Below are 21,732 nucleotides of genomic sequence, written 5' to 3' on the forward strand. Positions count from 1 at the left end.
TTTGCACATGTCAGTATTAGTTCCAGCTGACAGTTTCTCACTCAGACTTCATAAACATGCAGAGAACTTTATAGACAAACACTCTCAGCCTTAGCCTTGCTATTAATAAATACTAAACCCTTAATAATGCACAAAGAAGTCAGAGAAATCTATTACTTGAAGGATATCCCTGTTTTCAGCTCCAGAAAAAGAAATATTTCCTAGATGCATATTTCAAAAGCAGAACAGAGATGAAGTTTCAGTGCTGCTTTACCATTACTGGGAACTGAAATGAAAGGTTCAGGGACCATAGAAGCTGCAGAAACCCCCTGCCTGAAGCACACAGAGGCAATGAGCACTGCAAGGCTTCAAATTCCTTCCACGAGAGGATTTACGAGCCAAGAAGAGAAACCACTGTCACAAACACCTATTTCCTGCAGAAATCTGGGGGAAATGAGCAGTGTACCGAGGGAGGAAGAAGCCAGTGGCAGGTCAGCAGGGGATGAGCAGTGCAGGGCTGAGGGAAGGGGTTACTCACTGCCTGGGGCTCTGCCCTCCCGGGGTGCCTCGGCCGCGCTCGGGCTGTGTCCGTGCTCCGCCAGCAGAGCCTGAATGTCGGGGTGCAGCTCGTCCAGCCCAGCCTGCCCCGAGGCCAGGGCCCTGCAGTGCAGCACCAGGGCCAGGTCCCTGTGGCAGCACTGGAAGTACCTGCAGACCCTGCTGGCCTCGTGCACGCTGCCCTCGTCCAGCAGGGCCCCCACCAGCCCCCACAGCGCCGCCTCCTCCGCGCCGGCCGGGGCCTGCCGGGGCTCCAGAGCCACCATCCCCAGCTCCAGGGACCGGGGAGAGTTCAGAGCGGGCAGCCTGGAGAAGGAGAACTCCTTGGCCAGGTTGTCAAAGGACAGGTCCCTGCTGGCCACGGCAGGGGAGGGACACGGGGACTGCTCTGAGCCCTCGGCCCGGGACATCTCCCGTGCGATCCGACAGATCCACATCTGCTTCTCCACTTCTTCCAGCTGCTGCAGGGGCACCGAGGCATCCTTGGCCAGCCAGTGGCCAGCCAGGGTGAGCAGCAGGTGTCTCTCCATAATGCTGGTTACCCCCTCTTCCCCTGAGGATTCCAACACCAAGTTTGCCTGATCGAGGAAAAAACCGGCTGCGGCTTGGCTGGAGATGGAATGTTTCAGGAAGGTGTCGTTGCACTTCTTCCAGAACTCAGCTCTGGTCTGGGTCTGATGCCACTGTCCAACCTCTCTTAAACGATGCAGATCTCTCAGAACCTGTAAAATTCAGAGGTTTTAAACAATCCTGTTTCCAAGGAAGAAAACTCACATTGAAACATGGAATTTGGGCAAGCGTCTCAATATCCAACAAGTCACAGAATTCCAGAACGGTTTGAGGTGGAAGGGACCTTAAATATCATCTCATTCCACCCTCTGTCACGGGCAGGGATGGGTAAATCCATCTCTTTTTCTCCCCAAATAACACTGATTGCACAGCAAGTAAATAATGGTGAAGAGGAAGGACAGTTGTACTGCCCTTTGCAGCCCAGCACTTACAGCCAACAAGTTTCGTGCTCTTGCATTTAGAACAAAAAGTGATTTAAAGGAATGTCTGTGTTTCAGGAGGGATGAGAGGCTGCATCCTCACCCCTGGCAGCCCCAGGAGGATGAAGGTGCCCATCACCACTGGACTGCACTGTACCTCCTGTGTGACCACGCTGTCCACCGGCAGCTCGGCCAGCGCCGCGACCTCCCGGGCCAGGCAGAACATCCCCTTCTCCTGCAGCTGCTCCAGGATGGCCCTGCACTCCCTCTGGAATGTCTCCAGGCTGCAGCTCCTCAGGATGGAGCGGTTCATGGATATGGAGGAATCCTTCAGGCTCTCACTGAGGGCACAGAGTTTCTGCACGTAAGGGCCTGGTTTGAGAGGATAAACAACAAAAGGCAGCTGGTTTCAAACCTGAGGGAGCTCTGCTGCTGCCCTCAGTGCCCAGCCCTGCCAGAGGGCATGGGATTCACAGGGGAACATGTATTTACCATCCAGGAGCAGATTTTCTGCTGCAGCAAAGAGCTGCAGGAGCTTTCCCAGCTCATAGTCCGTCCTGCACTGCTGCATCATCAGCTCCAGAAGGAACAGTGCCTGTGACTCCAGCCATGGCACAGGGAACTGGGGGGCTGCTGGTTCTTCATCTGTTTTGAGCTGTGCAGGTAAAGATTTTTAAGTGCTGAGGTTTATTACAAATATATTCTGCATTTTGGTGGGAATGGCACTGGGAATGGAAGGTGTACCAGATCTGCCTCCTTAGGGAACAATGACCTGCCATTCCCAAGGGAGCACTGATCCACTACTGATGTATGTTTGATCTGAAAATAGTGACTTTTACAGCAGGGTGACCACCAGGGACTCCTGATGCTCAAGGAAGAGAGAAAAGAAGGATCAGAAATGGACAGATTAAATAAATTGCTGGGTAAATAATCCCTATCACTGCTGGATCCTTTACAGCACATCTGCTCATGAAGGGAAAGGGTTAGGGTCAGAGCTCAGAGCTGGCCTGGGCCTGAATTCCAGGAGGGAAAACCACAAATGACATGGAATGTTTGTCACCAACATATTCAGGAAACTAGAAAATTGTGCAGGAAAGGGAAGAACTGATTTGTGAAAACATCTGTCTGTGACAGACAAGGAACAGGGGGTGAAACCTCTGGTCCTCCTAAACCAACTGTTCCACCAGGGTTTGGTCAAGTGTGAAATTCAGATCCCTGAGTCACCTTCTAATACCAGAACTGCAGCAGTACCACAGACTTTTCTGAACCTTTCAAGAGATATTCCCTGTAAATCACTGGTTTATCAGTTCAGTATTGACTTGCCCTGGTCAACAGAGAATAGAGAATATCCCACAAATAATTCAATTATTGGAATTATTCCTTACTCACTGTAAGTAATTCAATTTACCAGCAGTGGTCAGTGCCAACCCTCGAGCAGTGAACTGCTCACACCAGGAGGATGACATTGTATTTCACTCTGCCCACAGCAATTTAAATCAAAATCATTCAGGAAAATGAATTGTGGGTTTTGTCAAAAACATTTTTTCAACTGTCAGCAATGAAAAGAATGTGCTGAAACCTGCTGCTTTCCAATCACTCCATGCACACCCCTTTCCATTATTCTCACATGTGACACTGGATGCCCCTCACTTCCAACAAGGGCAGACCCAGGCAGTGACATTCAGAGAAAATTAATTTCCTTACCTTTGAGAGACTTTCCTGAAACTTGTCCAGTTTTGTTTTAGCTTCATTGTACTTTTTCCAGTTCATACACAGTTCATACACCTCCAGGATGTGCAGTAAAGGGGAATCCTTTAAGACACAAAACCAGCTTATAATTATTTTCTAAAAGTACCTCAATAAATGTAGAATTTGTCTTCCTTAGTACCAAAACAGTAAAGCTCTAATGTATTAAAATTGCATGCAGAATTGATATATGATCTGCAAATCTGTGGTACTTGGAAGAATTTCCATTCCAAGATTTTCTTCCTTCACTGGGATTTCAGTGGATAACCCAGGTTATCCCAGAGGGGGATTTACAGGCCACCTCCTCCCCCAGATGGTTTGAGAAACACCCAAATACACCCCCAGAAACACATTCCCTCACCTTCAAAAACAGCTGGAAGCCATTTAGAAGTGTTTTACTTTTCTGCTTCCTTAAGAAGACTTTCCAGATAACTGAGAGGTCCTGCAGGTCCCACTGGTGGTTTTCTGCTGAGCTCTGGATGTGCTTTGTTGCCTCAGCTCTGGTGGCAACATCCACAGAGGTGACGATCCAAACACAGAGGCAGGGAATGATGTCTGCATCCTGGGAATGCCAAAAATGGTGGGTTTATACATCACCTCATTAGAAATCACTGCTCATTTCTGCAGGCCAGTGACTCCATGGGTACTCACAGGGACACAGGCAGCCAGCACACTGAGCACAGGGGACTGTGCCCTCAGCCCTGCAGCCAGGAGGTGCTGGCAGGGGCTGGGGCTCCCCTGGCACTGCAGCAGCACCTGGAACAGACTCTCTGCAGCTCTGCCCTGGGCCACAGCTCTGCCCTCAGGACACAGGAACTTCCCCAGGGCCAGCACCAGGTGATCTTGTAAGGGGGGAGGGAAATCCTGAAGGATGGAAATGACCTGGGAAAACACAACCAAACCCACCCCTGCAGTGAGATCCACAGAGAGGGAGGGGGAAGGAGGACTGAGGCATTAAATACACAAACAAAACATTCTTCAAATCTAGCTTTTTAAAACATTCTACAAATTCAGCTTTTTAGAACAATTTTGGAGATGTAGAGAGGAAAAAGGGTTCTGTAGTTGTGAATGATTCTAATAAAATATTGAAGTCCATCCTGTTCTGTGAAGATAAAATGCCTCCTAGAGACACTCAGTTCTGCCATGTCTCTTGTACTGACCACAACAGAGCATGAAAAGCCTCTAGTGAGGTGCTTTTGTATGATTATCTATTTTTATTTTCCTGACAACAACAGAGATCCAAGTTAAAACCCCAGACCTCCTAAGTATCGTCTTACGTGGAATTTTCCAGTTAGCTTCTGCACATTTCCTGAATTGCTTTTATGTATTGGTAATATTTCACTAATTTTTAAATCATGTTCAACACCAAAAATGGCAGATTTGGATTTGCAAAAGTTTAAGTATCTTAACACAAAAATCAATTTGAGTTTGAAGGGATAGGTGAGTGACTTTATTAAAGCTTCCACTGAACATCTCACAATTCTCCAATAAAAAAAAGCACTAACTAAATGATTTTAAATTAAATTTACGATCAGTATGAGCATGTAATAATTTTAACTAAATTAAAAATGAAAATTAAATCCCTTCTTGACAAACGTCCAATTCATGTCAAAGAGACACTCAAATAAATCCTCTCTGAAAATTGTCTCCACGCTGATTAATACAATCACAAACGATTTTTCCAACAAGGGGGCTTTTTCTAATTTTTTTCCTTTCATAGCTCACTTCCATGCTCTCAGACCCATGTTACTGGATCTGCTGGACAGGCAGTTCCCTCTGCAGCAAGTTTCCTTCCCTTGTGTCACCTTTTCACACATCAAGAGGAGAGAAGAGCAGCCAAGCTGGGAAGTGTGGCTGCAGGGGAAGGGCTGTCACAGCCAGGGGATGGACATCCAAGAGCTAAATCCCTGCAGCTGCTGAGTGTGTCTCCACAGTGCTGTTCCCCTGTGCAGGAGCTGCCTGACCCTCCCCTGGGGCCCAGCTCACCTCCCCAGGCTGGTGGCCGTGCAGGTGGCTCTGCAGCAGGAACTGCAGCCAGTCGCCGGCCCGGGCGCACTCCCGCAGGTAGGACGTGCTCAGCCCGAGGCTGTGCAGTCTGCAGAACTGCATCACCAGGGCCCACTGCCTCCTGGAGTCACTGCATGTCCTGCATGGAATTCAGAGAGCTTCAGCTGCAACAAACTGGAATATTTATCCCAGGTGTTCCTGTGCAAACTGACCCCGTGTGAGACCCGCTGGCTGCAAAGGGCAGCACCAGCACTCCCAGGGACTTCCCTACAGACTGGGTCACACTGCCCTGTGGAGCTTCCACACTGCTGACATTCCCTGAGGACATTCCCACCCACCCAGGCAGGGACACTGCCCTATCTTGTGTCTTTAATATTATCTGATACACGAATGGCAAAACTCAGTGCTCACCCAGCACAACCCCCTAAATCACACTGTTCTCACCTCTTTATTCCCTGCTGCTCAACTGCATCCCAGAAGGCTTCTTCCAAGGAGGGAAGAACTGCTGCTGCTGCTGCTTTTTCACCATCAGCCAATTTTGTAAACTTTTCAACTGTTTAAAAGAACACATTACTATTGCTGAGATGCTATTTGGGATCTGAGTAAGGGCAGTATTTTCAAAAGCACCAGTGATTTCCTAGTTGGAACAACGACACCTGTGGACCTGGAATGAGGAATTTAACTAAAATTATCCCCAGGATAAATTAAATTTCCCTACAGCTTTGAACACCCAATTTCACTACTGTAATACAGTCTTCAAACATGAAAGAGAAAAGAGATTTGGTAACAGACTTTGTTTAACTCTCTATTATATTATTACAACATTAGGTTGAACCTCACTAAACATTACAGACCCTTAGGCAGCTGTGGGACTGTCTATTAGATCCTGATGCAGTTCTGAATCCATGATTTATTATATGTTATATAAGTCCTCCTGCCTTGACATGACAGGTTAAAAATGCACCTTCAAAATTAGTAAAAAACAGGAATAATAAAAGAAGAACAAAATCCTTAGATGCTTTTCCTGCATTCCTGAGCCATCAGTCACCATCTTCCCATCCCTCTCTGCTGCTCTTCCCAAAAAACCCACAGCACTCTATTTCAAACCAGACAAAAGACACCCTTACCCAAAGAGTCTCTGATCTGACTGTGATGAGATTCCTCATTTCTAGTTCTGTAGCTGAAAATCATGTTTGCAACTTTAAGGTCCACCCTGAGCTTGAGGCTGTCGAGGCCCAGCAGTTCCAGAAAACACACACAGGCTGCTCCTACTGCAGGGGCTCCAAAGGAGGACAGGGCTAAAACATGGGCCTCCTTCCCTGCCTGCTGGATCCTGGAACAAAAGGAACACACAGCACTGTTTTGTACATTGGTTTGGAACCAATTTTCCAACAGGAATATTCCCCAAGCAAACCAGCACCTACAAGGTTTACTGTGAAAGGTAATTACAAAGCAAAAATTTCGTATTTATAAGAAATGTAGGTATGACAACAAAGCCTTACAAAAGAGAAACTCACCTGGTCAGAAATGATGAAGAGGAATAAACAGTGACTAACACACCAACCAGGCATTCCAGAAAAACTGACTTGTTCTAATGTAACTCCTACCAATTCTGAATTTACTTAATAGTAAATTTAATATATGGAAGATGTGTAATCTGACTGTATCCTTTTGAACACCTGATTTTGAAGCTTCAGCCAGAAAATTTAATTCCATCAACCTCCAGTACATTTTTGCCTTATTAATTTAACTAAAGAAGTGTCCCCCTTTGGAAATGCCAAAGAAAAGGGGCACCTTTTCCCTACAAAGTGGTCCAGGGGCTCAGGTTCCTAAAAGAAGAGCCCACCTGTGTTTGATAAAAGTGGAACATTTCCCATTCCTTGCTTTCCTCATGCAGATTTTATTTAGGTAATTCAGAACAAAGCTCACCTCCACTCAGGTGATATTTCTACCCTACTCAGTGCTGTGCTGAACAGACTTCAGGACACCCAAAATTTCACTGCTCCCCACTCGTTTGCTGCCGGGGAGGATCAACGTTCCCCCACGTGCTCGACTCTAACTTCTAAAGGACTCTCTGTCAGCCTGGAGGAGACTTACAGCTGTTTGGGGGTCTTGCTCTTCACCAGCTGCTGCACCAGGAACGTCCCGAAGGCGAAGGAGGGCCGCCCCTGGTGCAGGTACCAGAGGAAGTCCAGGCTCTCCAGCACCGCGTGCCTGCGCACCAGCGCGGGGTCAGAGAAGTGGAGCAGCTCACTGGGGGCATCTGGGGAGAGCAGCAGCAGCAGTATGAGCTGACTAACAGTTGAACTAAACATCAAAAAATGGCTTTTAGCTACAAGACATGAGATGGCAATCAAATCCCTTTCCTCTCTCTGCTCCTAGTTCAGACCTCGGCGTATCCAAATCCCACTGAAATTCCACCTCTCAGTGGAAAATCAGAACTCTGGATCCCTTCTGACACCCTCAGCTTGCTTTTAAAAGGAGACATTGCTTCTCTATCTTATATTTAGAAAAAAATCTGCCTGTGAAGATCTTAATGTAAAAAGGAAACTTATGTGGGATTTCAGTTTAAAACACAAATTTAGTAAATGACACTATTTTTTTGGTGAAAGAAATGGCCTTTTGAGCCACTTTACCAGCCAAATCATTCCACTGGAAGGTATTTTTTTCTAGGCCAGGAAAGCATCTAAAGCTTGACAAGGAGCATACCTGATGTAGCAAGAGTGTTTGTTGACTGCCAGCCAAATAATTTCGAGGGATCAAAGGGAACCAATGACTGAAAAATTAAAAACAAAATACATTGAGGCAGCTTAAGAATTTCCCATCACTGTCCTTTAACTCTCAGTTCTATTTCTCTTATACTGTTGAAAACATTTTAAAATTTAAATATTTTCATTTCTGCAATATTAAACAACTTTCCCATTGAACACTGCAAGAATATCCCTCCCTGACATTCCAGGGCTGCTCAAGTTAAACACTGCAGACTTTAAAATTAAACTGTTCAGAATGAAGCCATAAACTTAAGCTCCAAACTAAGGATTCCAAGGAAACACGGCCCCCACCCTCCAGGCTTTAGCTTAAACAAGCTTCTCTTTACTTTTCTCCTGCCAAAAAGCACTTTGTTACCTGAAGAAGGTGGTAGAGAGAGATGTCAGGTGGCAAAATTCCATGAGCAGTACAGGAGGGAAAGAGAGCAGCCCTGAGTTTGGGGTAAGGGGTCAAGGCCATTTTTAAGAGCTGCGGATCAACTTTCTTTAGGGGTTTTTCTGTATCTTCATTCTGAAGAACCTATAGTGCAAGGAAGCAAAGTTAATGAATTAAGAAGAAACTGCACTAAGATAATAACAGAACAATTTCTGAATGTGCCAAACTCCCTCAGGGGAATTTGACATGCATTGACAACAGAGAAGTACAATTTTTTTTCCTGTAAAATGCTTTTAAGTTGTATCAGACACATCTGCAACAGCACCTGATGTTTCAGGTGACTGTGCTGTGTATCAAAACCCCCTGTGTTAATAAATTCTGTTCCAACACGTGGCTCACTGAGCATTTTTCCGTTAAAAGCAGAACTCCTGGTTGCAGAGGAGCTGCTGAGGGATGTGGTGCCACCCCAGTACCTGGTCGATGCCCCCAGGGCAGTACATGGTGGTGGCCAGGGCCAGCAGGGTCCTGCCCTCCAGCAGGATGCTGCTCACACTGGCCTGGTTGCTGGGAATCAGGATCTGAGCGTTCGCCAGACTCGCCTGGAAAATCATCCTCGGATCTTAACAGGAAAAAAAGTGAGATTTAGTTTCAAGCAAATCCAATATTAAATCATTAATCACACATTACAACTGTTCTCCAACTACGAAAAATCCTGAATTTTCTACTTTTTGTTGTTAATACTGATTTTTCTCAATTTACTTACAAATACAGACAGGCTGATCTGAATTTTACCAAGTTTCCCCCAGTTTCAAACCACAGTTTTGCCTACACAGATTGACTGGGATTGAGCCCCACAGTTAAACACTGAGTTGGTTCAATTCTTTATCCTACACTGATCACACTTTCTAAAAAAAGCTTCACTTGGGCTTATTTCTATCTTTTGTTAATGTGTGACTCTGCGAAAGATGAAATGTTTAAAATGTGCAATGAGTTAAGGGCACAAATTCTACTGACTTGCAATGACAATAACAAAAAAAAAGCAAACACATAATCCAAGGGCAGAGAAGTGAAAAATGCACCAGAAGGACTAGAGAAAGGTTTCATTTTAGTGAGATGTGCATTTTCTTATGAATCCTCCTTCTGATCAACCTGTTGGGAACATAATAAAATTGAGGGTAATGATGATCACACACAAAATAATGCTCACATATCTACAGCCTCCAAATCCTTCTGCACAGTTTCAGGAGGAATTATAACCCAAACTTTAGAGATGGGGAAGTGATGAACATGGAAGTGATCTGCCAAGGTCAACAGAAGGTTTTCAGCAGAGCAGAGGATTTAATCCAGCTGTGCCCAACCCTCTGGAGCCCCCTCTGGAGGGAGATTCCTACCTCGGGGATTGCTGGCAACCCCTCGGCACTGCACCAGGAACTCAAACCAGGGATGTGCTTCGTGCAGCTCCTTGTTATCCAAAATAGGGCAATTGGAAGGGGTTAAGCTGGAAATAAATGAACAGCACAGTGAAAATACAGTATTTGTAACCACCCTCTGCCCCGATGTAACACAGCATTAAAGACTGGGAGCACCTGACTGGGGGTTATGCAAACTAAAATTGATTTGACAGGCAACAAAAAATGACTTGTTGGCTTTTTTCCGGTTCACTTTTACCTTCTTGATAATTCCAGTGTTAGACTGGAGTTACAGAAATTTTAATTGCAAAGTATTCATTAATTACAAAGTATTCACACAATTCCAATGCCTAATATTGCTTCCTCCTTCAAATCCCAACTTATACTAATTTAGATGGAAACCAGCAATCTGTGAATGAATCAAGAATGAACTCACACTTGTGTTCAAGTGACAGTTTCTGAGTTCTCTAAATTCTGAGTTTATGAAGAGTAAGTTGTTTTGGTTCATTTTACATTGTATTGCTCGTAGCATTACACTAATTACAACTGTAATTGTTTCCTTTGATGACTGACACACAAATTAATATTAAGACAACCTGAATAAAACTTCAAAATACAGTTTAAAACCTCCCACACTGCCCCACAGATTTTGTTAAGTGACACTGCTGTGATCCAGGAGGTCCTTGTCAATAGATAGGAAGGGTTGAGGAAAACTCTTACCAACAACTGTTAAAACTGTGTTTCATTCTTTAAACCCACGTGGGATTTGAGGGATGAAAAGCATTCTTACCTGTAATAGTCCAGGTAGGTGTATAACAGGTACTGCAAATTGTGCTGTAAGCAGTGGAGGACAAACTGAGCATGGAAGTCCAAGCCACTAGCAGAGCTGTATTCTGGGACAGGGTGAGGATTTTGCAGGACTCCCCCAAGGTATGACAGTCTTTGGAGCAGGAGCTCAAAATCTTCCAGCTCAGAACGGACAAAAATTCCATTTCTGTCAGAAAGCAGAGAAAGCACAGACTGATCAGACAGTTTGCTTCTCAACACGTTCTGAAGGGTGTTTTCAGCTCAAAATTAAAGTAGACCTTTCCTTCTCAGGGACTAATTCACTGCTGAGGAAAACACAATGTGCCAAAATATGTCTGATGGTGCTCAAACAACACTGTGGTTACTGCAGGTCACTGCAGACAACAAGGTGTGAGGAGGGAAATCCTGTGTGCTCAGAATTCCCACTTGCATTGCAGTGGGCATCAGGAACATAATTACTGGGGAAGATCCAAGGGCTGAGGGAAGATTTCTCCCGTTTTCAGTTAACTGAAAGTGCAAGACTAAAATTAAATTTTAATGGATTTGTGCTGTTTCCAAAAAGAGCTCTAAATACAATATAGAAATTAATATATATCAAAGATTTTATTACCTTCTCTACCCATCTGATTATCCTGATTATTCTTACAGGATAGAGAGTTAGTGCAAAGCACCAAGGGTACATACCTGGCCAGCTTGTTGAGGATCTCATGCCTCATGTAGCTGCTGCACAGAGTGTTCTGGTCAACCATGTCTGCAGTCAGAGGGGGCCAGGCAGCTGCTCCACACGGAGCCTGGCTGGGCTCTGATTCCTCAATCCAGGAACAAACACTCAGCCAATCATGCTGGGCTGTCAAGTGCATCCAAAGAACCTCAGGACTGCATGTCTTGAGCTCTGTGTTTCAAAAAGGCAAAGGGATGAAATCAGCACAAACAAACTGCTGAGGGAAACACTGATATTCCTTTACATACAGAATCATGGAATGGTTTGGGCTGGAAGGGACATTAAAGCTCATCTAGTCCCATGGGCAGGGACACCTTCCACTAGCCCAGGTTGCTCCAAGCCCCGTCCAACTTGGCCTTGGACACTTCCAGGGATCCAGGGGTAGCCACAGCTTCTCTGGGCAACCGGGTTCAGGGCCTCCCCACCCTCCCAGGGAAGAATTTCTTCCCAGTATCCCACCTAACCCTGCCCTGGGCAGTGGGAAGCCATTCCCTGTGTCCTGTCACTCCATGCACTGATTTTTAATGAACAGTTGCAAATATGATGCTGAGATGAAGGATATTGCTACAGCTCGACAGAGCTTTATGCTGGCAAAGCTGGAAGTAACACCAGGTGCAATGAGCTTGGGAGAACCTGGTAGAGCAGGACCCACTTACAAGTGGCCATGCCTTAGGCAAGTCCCTTTCAGCTAGTTCCAAACTCTTCTCTACAGGAAAAACACAGACCCAGGATGCAGCAGGATAAAAACCCACTGTTACCCATTTCACTGCTAAAAAGTGCCCCACTGTGGCACCTCCCACTCTGGCTCCAGCAGTGCCAGTCCTACACCACTGCAGTGTACCACATCAAAGACAGGCTTCTAGTTCCCAGTTCAAGTCCTCATTCCCAGAACACTTGCCTTGGCGTGGTTTCCTGGGGAGAAGAATCATTTCCTGCATGGGCTCATCCCACCACTGAGCCCAGTCCAACATGACCCGGAGTCTCCTGCTGGGGGCCCTGTGTCTGTCCCAGCCCAGCACTGAGTCCAGCACTGCTGTGTGTCTGCAGAGGTCCTGGCCCTTCCTCCAGTCACTGAACCTGCAAGGGAGGATGCAATTGGGGTGCTCCTTATTGCTCTTTTAATAAGCAGTCACCAATCTAACAAACAGAAGGTGATGAAAAGGTCAACAAGTTTTGCCAGTCCATTTTGAAGAGCTCTGGAAGTGGCAGAGGGACTGACTTGAACTAAAGGTTTGAGAACCAAAGAATTACCTCATTTTCCCAAAACTGACATAGCAAATGGTAAGTATTGCAACATTTTTACAATTAGTTAACTGTAAATGGTTTTTCTAGGTTAGTTTAGCTTGCTATATTATGGGTATATATCAAAATCAGCAAACATTCCATCCCAATGTTTAATTTGATTAATAACTCTAATAATATCATTTGCTATTAAAACTGTTTCATTTATGGTGATGACATGAGCAGAAGGGCTCTGTTACCCCAACAAGACTAAGTCATGACTTTGTCTGGAGAGAACGACAGCAACTGTTACATTAATGAGGAAATTACTTCGTCCCCCCACTGACCCTGATTTCTGCAAACAAAGACCAGTGTGAAATTAATGACATTGAGACTATATTTGTTAGTGCATTAAATCACACAGAACGTAGAAGCCAGCACATTTTAAACCCTATTAACATTATTAATTAATAATTAAAACTGTTAACCCACGTTACCTGGCAAGAGACTGAATCTCTTTATTTTCCTGGAAGGATTCCGAGTAAAAGTTTTCAACCTGATGCACAAAGTCTATCATTTTCTTCTCTTTTTCAGAAAAATAATTTTCTTCCCGTAAAACTTTCACCTTTAATTCAAATTAAAGTATTACCTCCAATTGTCATTTTTAGCTACTTTTAATATATTCAAATTGTAAATGACCCTGCAAGTGCAAACAGTTACCAACTGCAGGAAAAAATGCTGGAAGCAGAGGGCAACACACTTAAAGGACTAGAGGACTGCATTCTGTGTGCAAGGACACGAGAACTAGAGCACAGCTACAACAAGGAAATAACATTTTAACCAATTTTTACTTGAACTACAAATATAAAGGAACATGGGCATGGCACTGGCATGTCTCAGTAAAAACACTGCCAGGATGCAGGGACAAAAACCTGCCTGTCTGTTCTGAAAGTGAGTCCAGTACCCTGGTTTCCCTCAGCACAAACACACACGAGGTTCAGACCCGAGAGCTGGACAAGAAGAGCCTTTGCTGCACTTACCAGCAGATCTCTGACATGTTTGTCCTCTGTGTAGAAACAGATCTTGTGCAATTCCTGCTTTACATCGAAGCCCTGGCAGGAAAGGAGACACCCATTGTATGCAAACTGTAAAATGCAGCTGCAGAGGGATGGAATAAATGCACTTGCTTCCCTTCCAAAGCAAGCTTGTGACGTTCCCTTCAGCAGCTCCTGAAGTGTCACAGTAACCCAGGGATGTGCCTGATGTCTCCAGCACATTGTCTGGGTACAAATCCCGTGCCCTTTAACACCTCACCTGCCAGAACCACCTCCATACTTGGATCATGACATCACTCCCCACAAACAGGCTCCCTCAGCCTTCTGAGGGCACCACAGCTCAAAGCAGCTCTTTCAAACAAGTTAATTTTCACTGCAATACCTGAATCTGGTGGAATCACACCCACAGGACCCCTGAGCTCCCCACACTCCCAGCATTCATTGACTTCATCAGTCACGAAGTGTGAAGAACCAGAGAACACCTCTCACCATATTTCTGAGCAGCTCTGAGGCCTCTCTGGTGTTGTCCTTCAGCAGACGGTCATAGACCAGATTCAAACCTGTCTGAAGAAATTCCTGCAGGTTCTCAGCAGGATGTTGATGCATTCGGAAGAAGATCTGGGCCTCTGGCATTTTGTTGCTTAAGATGGCCTCAGCAATGACTTCCTAAAGCAGAGAAACAAAGCAACAAACTCATCTATCATCGCTGTTACTGATCTTTTCTCCAATACTTTAGGACATTTCCACATCAGTGATCTCAGATACACTTAATAAGAACACTAAAAACTGGATGACTCATTTTTACCTCTGGTGTCAGTTTTTCCCACACATGGCTTTCTTCTATCTCAGGCAGGTCTTCAACCAGATCATCTCCTGTGTGCACTGGATTGATTTGTGGGCGAGGATATTTTCTCAGGAATTTCCTCAGTTGAATAATGTAATCAGTCAGAATATCTGCAGCCTTCTGCAGGAACTCATCGGGTTCTGCCAAGAGCATCCAAGATACCAGTTAAACAGGAAGGGACAAGACAGGATTTTTGGTGTTTGGAAATGCTGAATGTTCTCCTGATTGATCAACAGAAACTTCACCAGCTCTCTCACCTGCACAGGTACTGCCAGTGCCCAGCACTCTCTGCATCCTGTCAGGACACAGTCACAGCCCCACCAGTGCTCCCTGCCCTCACTGAGGTGTTTTACCAATTATTAGTCAGGTAAGTCCCATTTAAACAGGGATGAAAAGCTTTCATTCACTCATCTCTGGCACTTTCTTGTGTTAATTTTGGGCCAATGTGAACTTTTAATTAAAAAAAGTTGCTGTTCCCACTTCACTAAACAATACCAGATTACTAGATATGACTCAAAAGGAGTAACCTTACCCTCTGTGTGCACAAAGATTTCTTCCAGTTGCCTGGTAAGGAAAGTCAGGGTGAGGTTCAGGAGCTGCTCAGAGAAGTGTTTGCTATGAGGTTCCATATCATTCTCTTGGATTGCTGAGCAAAGCAAGTTTAAAGCTGGCCTGAGCTCTTCCAAATCTGCAATGGTGACAAAGATAAAACACCTGCACTGTGCCAGAGAGAAAGGCAGTTCAGTTGAAGCCTCTGTGCAGCTGCAGGGACTGACTTACTTCTCAGGTAGGTCTGGGATGCACCATCACTGCACTGCCCAGTCCCAGAGCAGGGAGCAGAGAGACTGAAAACACTTTCTTTGCTTTTTAAAAACAAGTCCACTGTGTCCAGCTGGCGATTTTCCAAACCTGCCTAGACAAACATGCAGAAGAACAATCATGCATGGATTCTGAATTCTACACATGTTGTACACTTACTGCTGGTTCTCCTCTGGCTTTATAAGAATGGTATAACAAACCCAAAACCTAGTTCCAAGGATTTCTTTTAATATTTGACATTTTGCAAGAGGACAAAAGCTGCTGCAGAAATGCAAATTGTCAAAAATGCTTTAGGGTCCAATCAAGAGGGATTTTTGAGCACTGCTTACTTTAAAATTCTGGTTTATTTTATTAATGGGCATTCACTTTGTTGCATATTTCTACTTTTGGGTTGCTAACCTGCCTTACTTGGGGCTTTATTGTTTATTTAATAACTAAACCACTTCTTTTTGCCCCAGGTTTAAAGCGTACTTTTAATTTTGTCTAAAACCACCATTAGCATTGCATAAGCTGTGTTCATTACTTGAAAGAAGTACTTTAGTTATTTGTAAGACATGAAGCAGCTCTCCTTACCTCCAGGGCATGGATGGGAATGGAACATCGCTCCCATCCATTGAGGTGACAAACGGAATCCACGACTCCAGCACTGCCAAACATCATCAGCCTGTTCAAAAACTCCTCTTGGGTCACACCAAACAGAACTAAGGACAGACCACGCTCTAAAGAAAAGAATCAAACCATAATTAAAGATATTAATTATTAAGGCATTTCCATCCACTGCCTCTCTTCCCAAAGGATGACACAAAGCTGCAGTGGCTCTGTCCGGCTTTGACCCGAGCAATGCAAGAGCCATGAACCAACAGCAGCCAGGTAGAAAGGAAAGAACACCACCAGAACCCCCTCCAAAAGCTGTCTGAGAACAATCCATGAATCCATGACTCCTCACCTGTGAGCAGCAGGCACAGTGGCACCTCTGCACTGCACTCCACGTAAACACTGTTTGTGCCGAAGTGGGAACACGTCACGTCTTGGGACTCAAAATCCCAGAGAGCAAGAGACAACCCCATGTCCTTTGTCACCACCACAAACACAGCTGTAGCTCCAGTGACCAGTTTACACTCCAGTTTCACCACTTCTTGTGGTGCTGCCCCAGGGATCTGTACCCACTGCTGTCCTGCAGCCCTGAGGTCTGTGCCATGGCTCTGGAGGGCTCTGGAAGCTGCCCATGGAACAGCCCGTGGAACAAAGGCCACCATCTTCTCTGGATCCTCATAAATGTCAGGATCATGATCTTCAAGATGGGTAAAAAACTGATACCAAGGTAAATTCAAGTCATTCCCCAGATCTGGAGAACCTGGTCTTCTTCTTCTTACTCTGTCCCACAGTGAGGACAAGTGTGCCTTCCAGGACCTGGGGAGAAGAGACCAGGTATTACTCCAAGAACAATGCAGATAAAGTTTCCTCAGTTAAATAAAATGCATTTTAAGCTTAGAAAATCCATCCAGCACCTTTCAACCTTAACGTGGCCTGTTTATTTCTATTTAAATGCTGTCTGCAGCCCAGCTGAGTGATCCCAGCTGCATTAGATGACAACATTCATGTTTACCCATTTTCATAGAAAATTTTCTTTTCCTCACTGAACATGCCCCCTCAATTTAAAAAATTTAGAACCAAATTAATTCTGGACTTGAGTACTTTATTATACTTATATCAAGTTATAATTAACATGTTTTTTCAGTATTAATACCCCTAAGGTTCACAACCAGTTGAAATGTTTGTATTTTGAAGGCCACACACTCATTTGTGTTAAACAAGCAAGGAGATGTAAAGTCCCTGGGATACAAAAAATCTGTCTATAGTGTTTAAATGAAAGGCAACTCCTCATCAGCAATTACTGTTTGGTAGCTGTTTAATGACACATGTAAAGTTCTCTCAGCCCATTTGCAAACATCATCCTCAATTCAAAATATTTAGAGCAGAATGAGCTGATTTTACTTATCACAACTACAACTGAAAAAACCTCAGGATTTGTTATGACTGATGTAAAGGAAGCAAAGCCCAGCCTGTCCCAGGCAGGGTTTTCCCTCAGTACCTGTCTGTGCGGAAGGGTGAGGGCAGGAGCTCCATGCTGTGCTCAGAACTGGCAAGGTCATCCTCATCCACTCCTTCAGGAGGCTCCAGGCGAAGACTTTCAGGATCTCTCTTACAGAGCAAATGCTCAGGGAACTGCCTGTAAAGAAATAAATATTAATTTTCACCTCCCTCTTGAGATTTTTTTGCTGTTTAACCCCTCCAGGAACCCTCAGCCAAGCAGCTTCTTCTCAGGTCAGCAGCACTCCCAGGGAGGTGTCCAGGTGAGCCATCAGACCCTGGTGCTCCTTCCTCTCAACTACAACCTGGCCCTAATTTACCAGCCAAATCAGCACAGGTGTATCAGGAGTTTAATAATCCCAGACCTCACAGCATCTCTAAAAGGTGCTGCCACCCACCCTTGGCACTGAGAGCACCTATCCTCATCTTCCTAGGAAAAACAGAGAGTCCAATACAAAGGTTTTCTATTTGTTAACATATTTAATAGATAAAACAAATAGATGTTTATAGATAAATTTTCTTTTGTTAAAGTGACAGAGTGCAAACTGGAGCAAATAATAAAGGACAATGTTTAAATAAATAGGAAATTTCAGCTCTACCACAGGGTCAGAACTCAAAATAAAAAGGTGACAGCACCTCAGCCATTGCAGGACCAAGGCCAGGCACCTAAGGTCAGCTGAACCCAAACTCTTCCTTCAGGAACCCACCATACCTGAAGTAGCTGTTGAGCTCCACGGAGAGGGCACAGTGGGCAGCACTGAGCACCACGGCCACGCTGAGATCCTGGGACACCCTCAGGGCACTGAGTGGGGATGGCAGGGCTGGGCTCCTGCCCCCAGCCTGCCCCTCTCCCTGGCACAGGGCTACACTGATCCTGCCCAGGCTGGCACCATCAAAAGAGTCAAATATGTCTTTAGACAGCATCAAGGAAAACCCCAGGGCTCACAGGCTCCAACAAAGGAGTTACACAGAAGGGGCAGATGGTGAATTTTGGGTAACTTGTGATCCAGGCCAAGCTCTGCCCCACAGAACATGAGGAGTGTTTGTTTTCCAAGAGCATTCCAAGCTCAGCTGGGATCAGCAGAGGATTGTGCTGCACAAACATGCCACTTGTGCCACTTCAAAGGAGTTAAGTGATACTTGGAGTGACCTGTCTTGGCATTGTGTGGGGAGGAAAAGGTACCCTGAGCTCACTGCACTGTTACAGGGGTCAAATGGCCAGGCAAAGGTGCCCTGAGCTCACTGCACTGTTACAGGGGTAAAATGGTCAGGCAAAGGTACCCTGAGATCACTGCACTTTACAGGGGTCAGAGGCAATGGCCAGGCACAGGGGAAATGGAAGCTCGTGGAACAGGCAGGTCTGAGCCCCTGCCCAGCACAACACACACATCTGGCCCCCCAGCTGTGACTCCCTCTGTGTCTCTGGAGTTTCTAACTTTACTCAAGGAATTAGCTGGCAGTAGATGTCAGTGCATTGTACACAGACCCACAGAGCAGAACCACTGGAAAACATTAATCCAGTGGGAAACAGATTTCCAGGGCTGTGCAGAGAAACATTTGATACACAGCTATGGCATTTTCACTACAATAACCAGGATTTTGCTACACAACCCTTTTTGGAGGCATCTTCAAAACAGATACTTAAATACCTTTAAAGAAATTTCTGCTCAACCCTGCCAGAAAAGAAAAACAACTTTGTTCTTCCGATCATTTCCCCTGAGAGCTCCTCTCTCCTGCAAAGGATACAAATCCAGCCAGCACTATCCAACAGGAACAGGATCCCTCTACAGAAGCAGGAATCTGTTATTCTCCCCAAAACCTCTGGAGGCAGATCCAGGGTGAAGCAGTCACAGGTCTCTGAGGGTGAGTCTTCCCCAGGAAAGGTCAGATGAACAAGGATGAACTGGTTGAGCAGAAGTTTGCACTTGTTGTTTCCGAAAGACAGAATCTTCACAGAGAAATCTGAAGGCAGACCTGTAAATTTAAACATATTTTAGGATTACAGCCAGCTGGGAATTTTGATTTGTAAAGGAACCCCAAGAAAACGACAGCTCAAATTCATTCTCTCTGCTACCATCTTAAAAAATTTGGGATTGGGGAGGGGGGTTTGTTTTGTTTTAAATCTCACTCTCTATGACACTGATTTTAGAACAGTTTCCTAAAACTTTTCATGTGGTTTTTTAAGTGGACAATACCGTGAAGAACACAAAAAATCATCCCAAAATAATATTTCAGTCAGCACTGAAAATAAAAGCCACAAACTTTGGAAATAAAAATATCTTAGGAAGGGAGACTGTTTAAGAACATGTAAAACACCAAAGGTCCTGCAAAGTGTAACTGTACACTACGTTTGGTAATTATAAAACTTAAGGTTAAACACTTAATCAGTCTCTGCTGGGTTAGTGAGGAGTCCTGTCTCTGTTTTCTTACCATCAGTTCCAATATTAAAGGGGAAATTTGAGAGGGCAGGGTTGCTTGAACATGCTTTATTAAAATTTATTTTTAATTTCATATCACCCAAACTCGTGACCCTACAACAGTTTAATTCCCTCTACCAATGTCACCTTTGAGCATAGAAATGTCCCTTTTAATTTTCCAGTCCATTAATCCTGCTGATCACTCTAAATCAGTGTGGAAGTACCTGACACTTCCCTAGTGCTCAATCCCACTGCCTGCATTTGTCCCAGCACAGAACCAGACCAGCAACAATTTCACACATGGAACACACTGGAATTTACTCACTAATGTTTTTAACTTCAAGGAGCTTTTTAAGTGTCTCTTCCTTACAACTGTGCAGGGAGGTTAGGCTGGACTTTCCATCTTCTACAGAGAGTTCATAGACAAACAGTCCATGACGCTGTCCAAGAGCCAGGAGTTTTGACTTGTTTTCTTGCAAACCATCATCTTCTGTGTTCTCCCACACGAAGCTGGAGATACAACATCCAGGAGGGTTATTGGCTTTATTTATTCCCTCCCCACATTTCCCACACTGACAGTTCTGGCCTTGCAGCACCATTTAACCTTCAGATGAAGATCCTGCTGCTGTCCCCCTGTCCCTACCAACACCACAACACCAGATCTGTCCTGCTGCGTGGGCTGAGAAACTCCCCCGGTGCGTCTCAGACCTGCTCTGGGAGGGTGGGAGGAGGCACAGAGGAACCAGCTCAGGGTGTGCAGAGCAAGCACAGAGCAGAGCCCTGCAACGGCACTGAAACATTCCCACCCTGGAATGCTCCAAGGGACAGGCTGGACGGGGCTTGGAGCAGCCTGGGGTAATGGAAGGTGTCCCTGCCCATGGCAGGGGTGGCACTGGATGGGTTTTAAGGTCCCTCCAACCCAAACCATCCCGTGACTCTGTGGTGCTCCGAACAGTGCTGGTGTTGCTCAACACTGCAGATGTCCAGAACTCAAACGTGGCTGAGGTTTTGACTCAGCACTAAAAGCCACTAAAGAGGTCACAGACACCATGTGAGTGACTGTCACCCACGGGGGGCAGGACTGCGGGTCAGGGCACTGCGGGGGCCGAAGAGACGACCTGACAGACAAGTTCCCTTTTCGTTTGCTTTGGCTTTTTGATCACCCGTAGTGAACTCTCCCACACCTAAACAAGTCAGGAGATGTAAACCAACGTCCTCTGCAGCACCGGGGCGTTACGGAGCCTGTCCCGGGGTAGGTTCGCAGCCCCTCAGCCCCCCCCCCCCGGGTCCCCCAGCGCCGCACCCGGGGGTCCCTCCGGCCGCCCGTGCCCCCACACTTACTCAGCCCAGTCCCCCGGCAGGACCGTGTCCCGGGCCCGCCCGGCGCCGCCCGTCGCCAGCGGCTCCACGGAGATGACGCCGGAGGCCAGGAGCGTGCCCAGAGCGTCCTGAGCCCTGCTCAGCCGCACCCGGGCCGCGTCCCGCGGGGCTCCCCGCGGCTCCAGGGAGCGGGGCACCAGGAGCACACGGAGCTCCCGCGGGGCCATCGCCTCCTCCTCCATCCTCCTCCTCCTCCTCCTCCGTCAGCCCCCGCCCGCCGCCATCTTGGCGGAGCAGCACCTCCTTCCGCCCAGCTGACCGGGCCGCCCAGTGCGGAGCCGGGACTACAACTCCCAGCAAACATCGCTGCGCGGGGCCTGTGGGCAGGGCGGCAATGCACGCTGGGAAATGTAGTTCCGTGAGCCGCGGGGGCAGTGTCGCTCGTGTCTGTGAGCGCGACTCACCGTGTATGTAAACAGAATTCTCTGTATATTTAATTCCCTATCTTTAAGCAGAATTTCCCGTGTCTATAAGCAGAATTTTCTGTTTCTGCCTCTGCGGTTGGACGGGCGGGTTTATGCGAACTTCAGTGTATAAATCTTCCC

General features: G+C 46.0%; 1 protein-coding gene across 3 annotated transcripts in view; it reads right to left on the reverse strand.

Moving 5' to 3' along the window:
• The window catches only part of SPG11 (SPG11 vesicle trafficking associated, spatacsin), a 28,966-nt gene extending 7,550 nt beyond the window's left edge, over window positions 1-21,416 (reverse strand). For all 3 annotated transcript variants that reach the window (XR_004359213.1, XM_032699785.1, XM_032699786.1), the window contains exons 1-30: window positions 21,149-21,416; window positions 20,133-20,317; window positions 19,137-19,364; window positions 18,103-18,301; window positions 17,392-17,529; window positions 16,246-16,709; window positions 15,873-16,018; window positions 15,261-15,393; window positions 15,013-15,168; window positions 14,442-14,620; window positions 14,126-14,302; window positions 13,622-13,693; window positions 13,079-13,206; window positions 12,259-12,437; window positions 11,324-11,531; window positions 10,623-10,826; window positions 9,815-9,921; window positions 8,897-9,042; window positions 8,406-8,567; window positions 7,989-8,055; window positions 7,377-7,542; window positions 6,407-6,612; window positions 5,724-5,832; window positions 5,259-5,418; window positions 3,924-4,154; window positions 3,634-3,834; window positions 3,231-3,338; window positions 2,019-2,181; window positions 1,684-1,898; window positions 518-1,259 (exon numbers count right to left, since the gene is read on the reverse strand). Coding sequence is in view for 2 of the 3 variants with exons in the window: in XM_032699785.1 (XP_032555676.1) it covers window positions 518-1,259; window positions 1,684-1,898; window positions 2,019-2,181; window positions 3,231-3,338; window positions 3,634-3,834; window positions 3,924-4,154; window positions 5,259-5,418; window positions 5,724-5,832; window positions 6,407-6,612; window positions 7,377-7,542; window positions 7,989-8,055; window positions 8,406-8,567; window positions 8,897-9,042; window positions 9,815-9,921; window positions 10,623-10,826; window positions 11,324-11,531; window positions 12,259-12,437; window positions 13,079-13,206; window positions 13,622-13,693; window positions 14,126-14,302; window positions 14,442-14,620; window positions 15,013-15,168; window positions 15,261-15,393; window positions 15,873-16,018; window positions 16,246-16,709; window positions 17,392-17,529; window positions 18,103-18,301; window positions 19,137-19,364; window positions 20,133-20,317; window positions 21,149-21,369 (5,800 nt within the window). In the remaining variant the exon portion in view is untranslated. The remainder of the gene's footprint in view (window positions 1-517; window positions 1,260-1,683; window positions 1,899-2,018; window positions 2,182-3,230; window positions 3,339-3,633; window positions 3,835-3,923; window positions 4,155-5,258; window positions 5,419-5,723; window positions 5,833-6,406; window positions 6,613-7,376; window positions 7,543-7,988; window positions 8,056-8,405; window positions 8,568-8,896; window positions 9,043-9,814; window positions 9,922-10,622; window positions 10,827-11,323; window positions 11,532-12,258; window positions 12,438-13,078; window positions 13,207-13,621; window positions 13,694-14,125; window positions 14,303-14,441; window positions 14,621-15,012; window positions 15,169-15,260; window positions 15,394-15,872; window positions 16,019-16,245; window positions 16,710-17,391; window positions 17,530-18,102; window positions 18,302-19,136; window positions 19,365-20,132; window positions 20,318-21,148) is intronic.
• Window positions 21,417-21,732: the final 316 nt, after the last annotated feature.

The sequence above is a fragment of the Chiroxiphia lanceolata genome, chromosome 12 (assembly GCF_009829145.1).
Source record: "Chiroxiphia lanceolata isolate bChiLan1 chromosome 12, bChiLan1.pri, whole genome shotgun sequence".
In the NCBI taxonomy this organism is placed as follows: domain Eukaryota; kingdom Metazoa; phylum Chordata; class Aves; order Passeriformes; family Pipridae; genus Chiroxiphia; species Chiroxiphia lanceolata.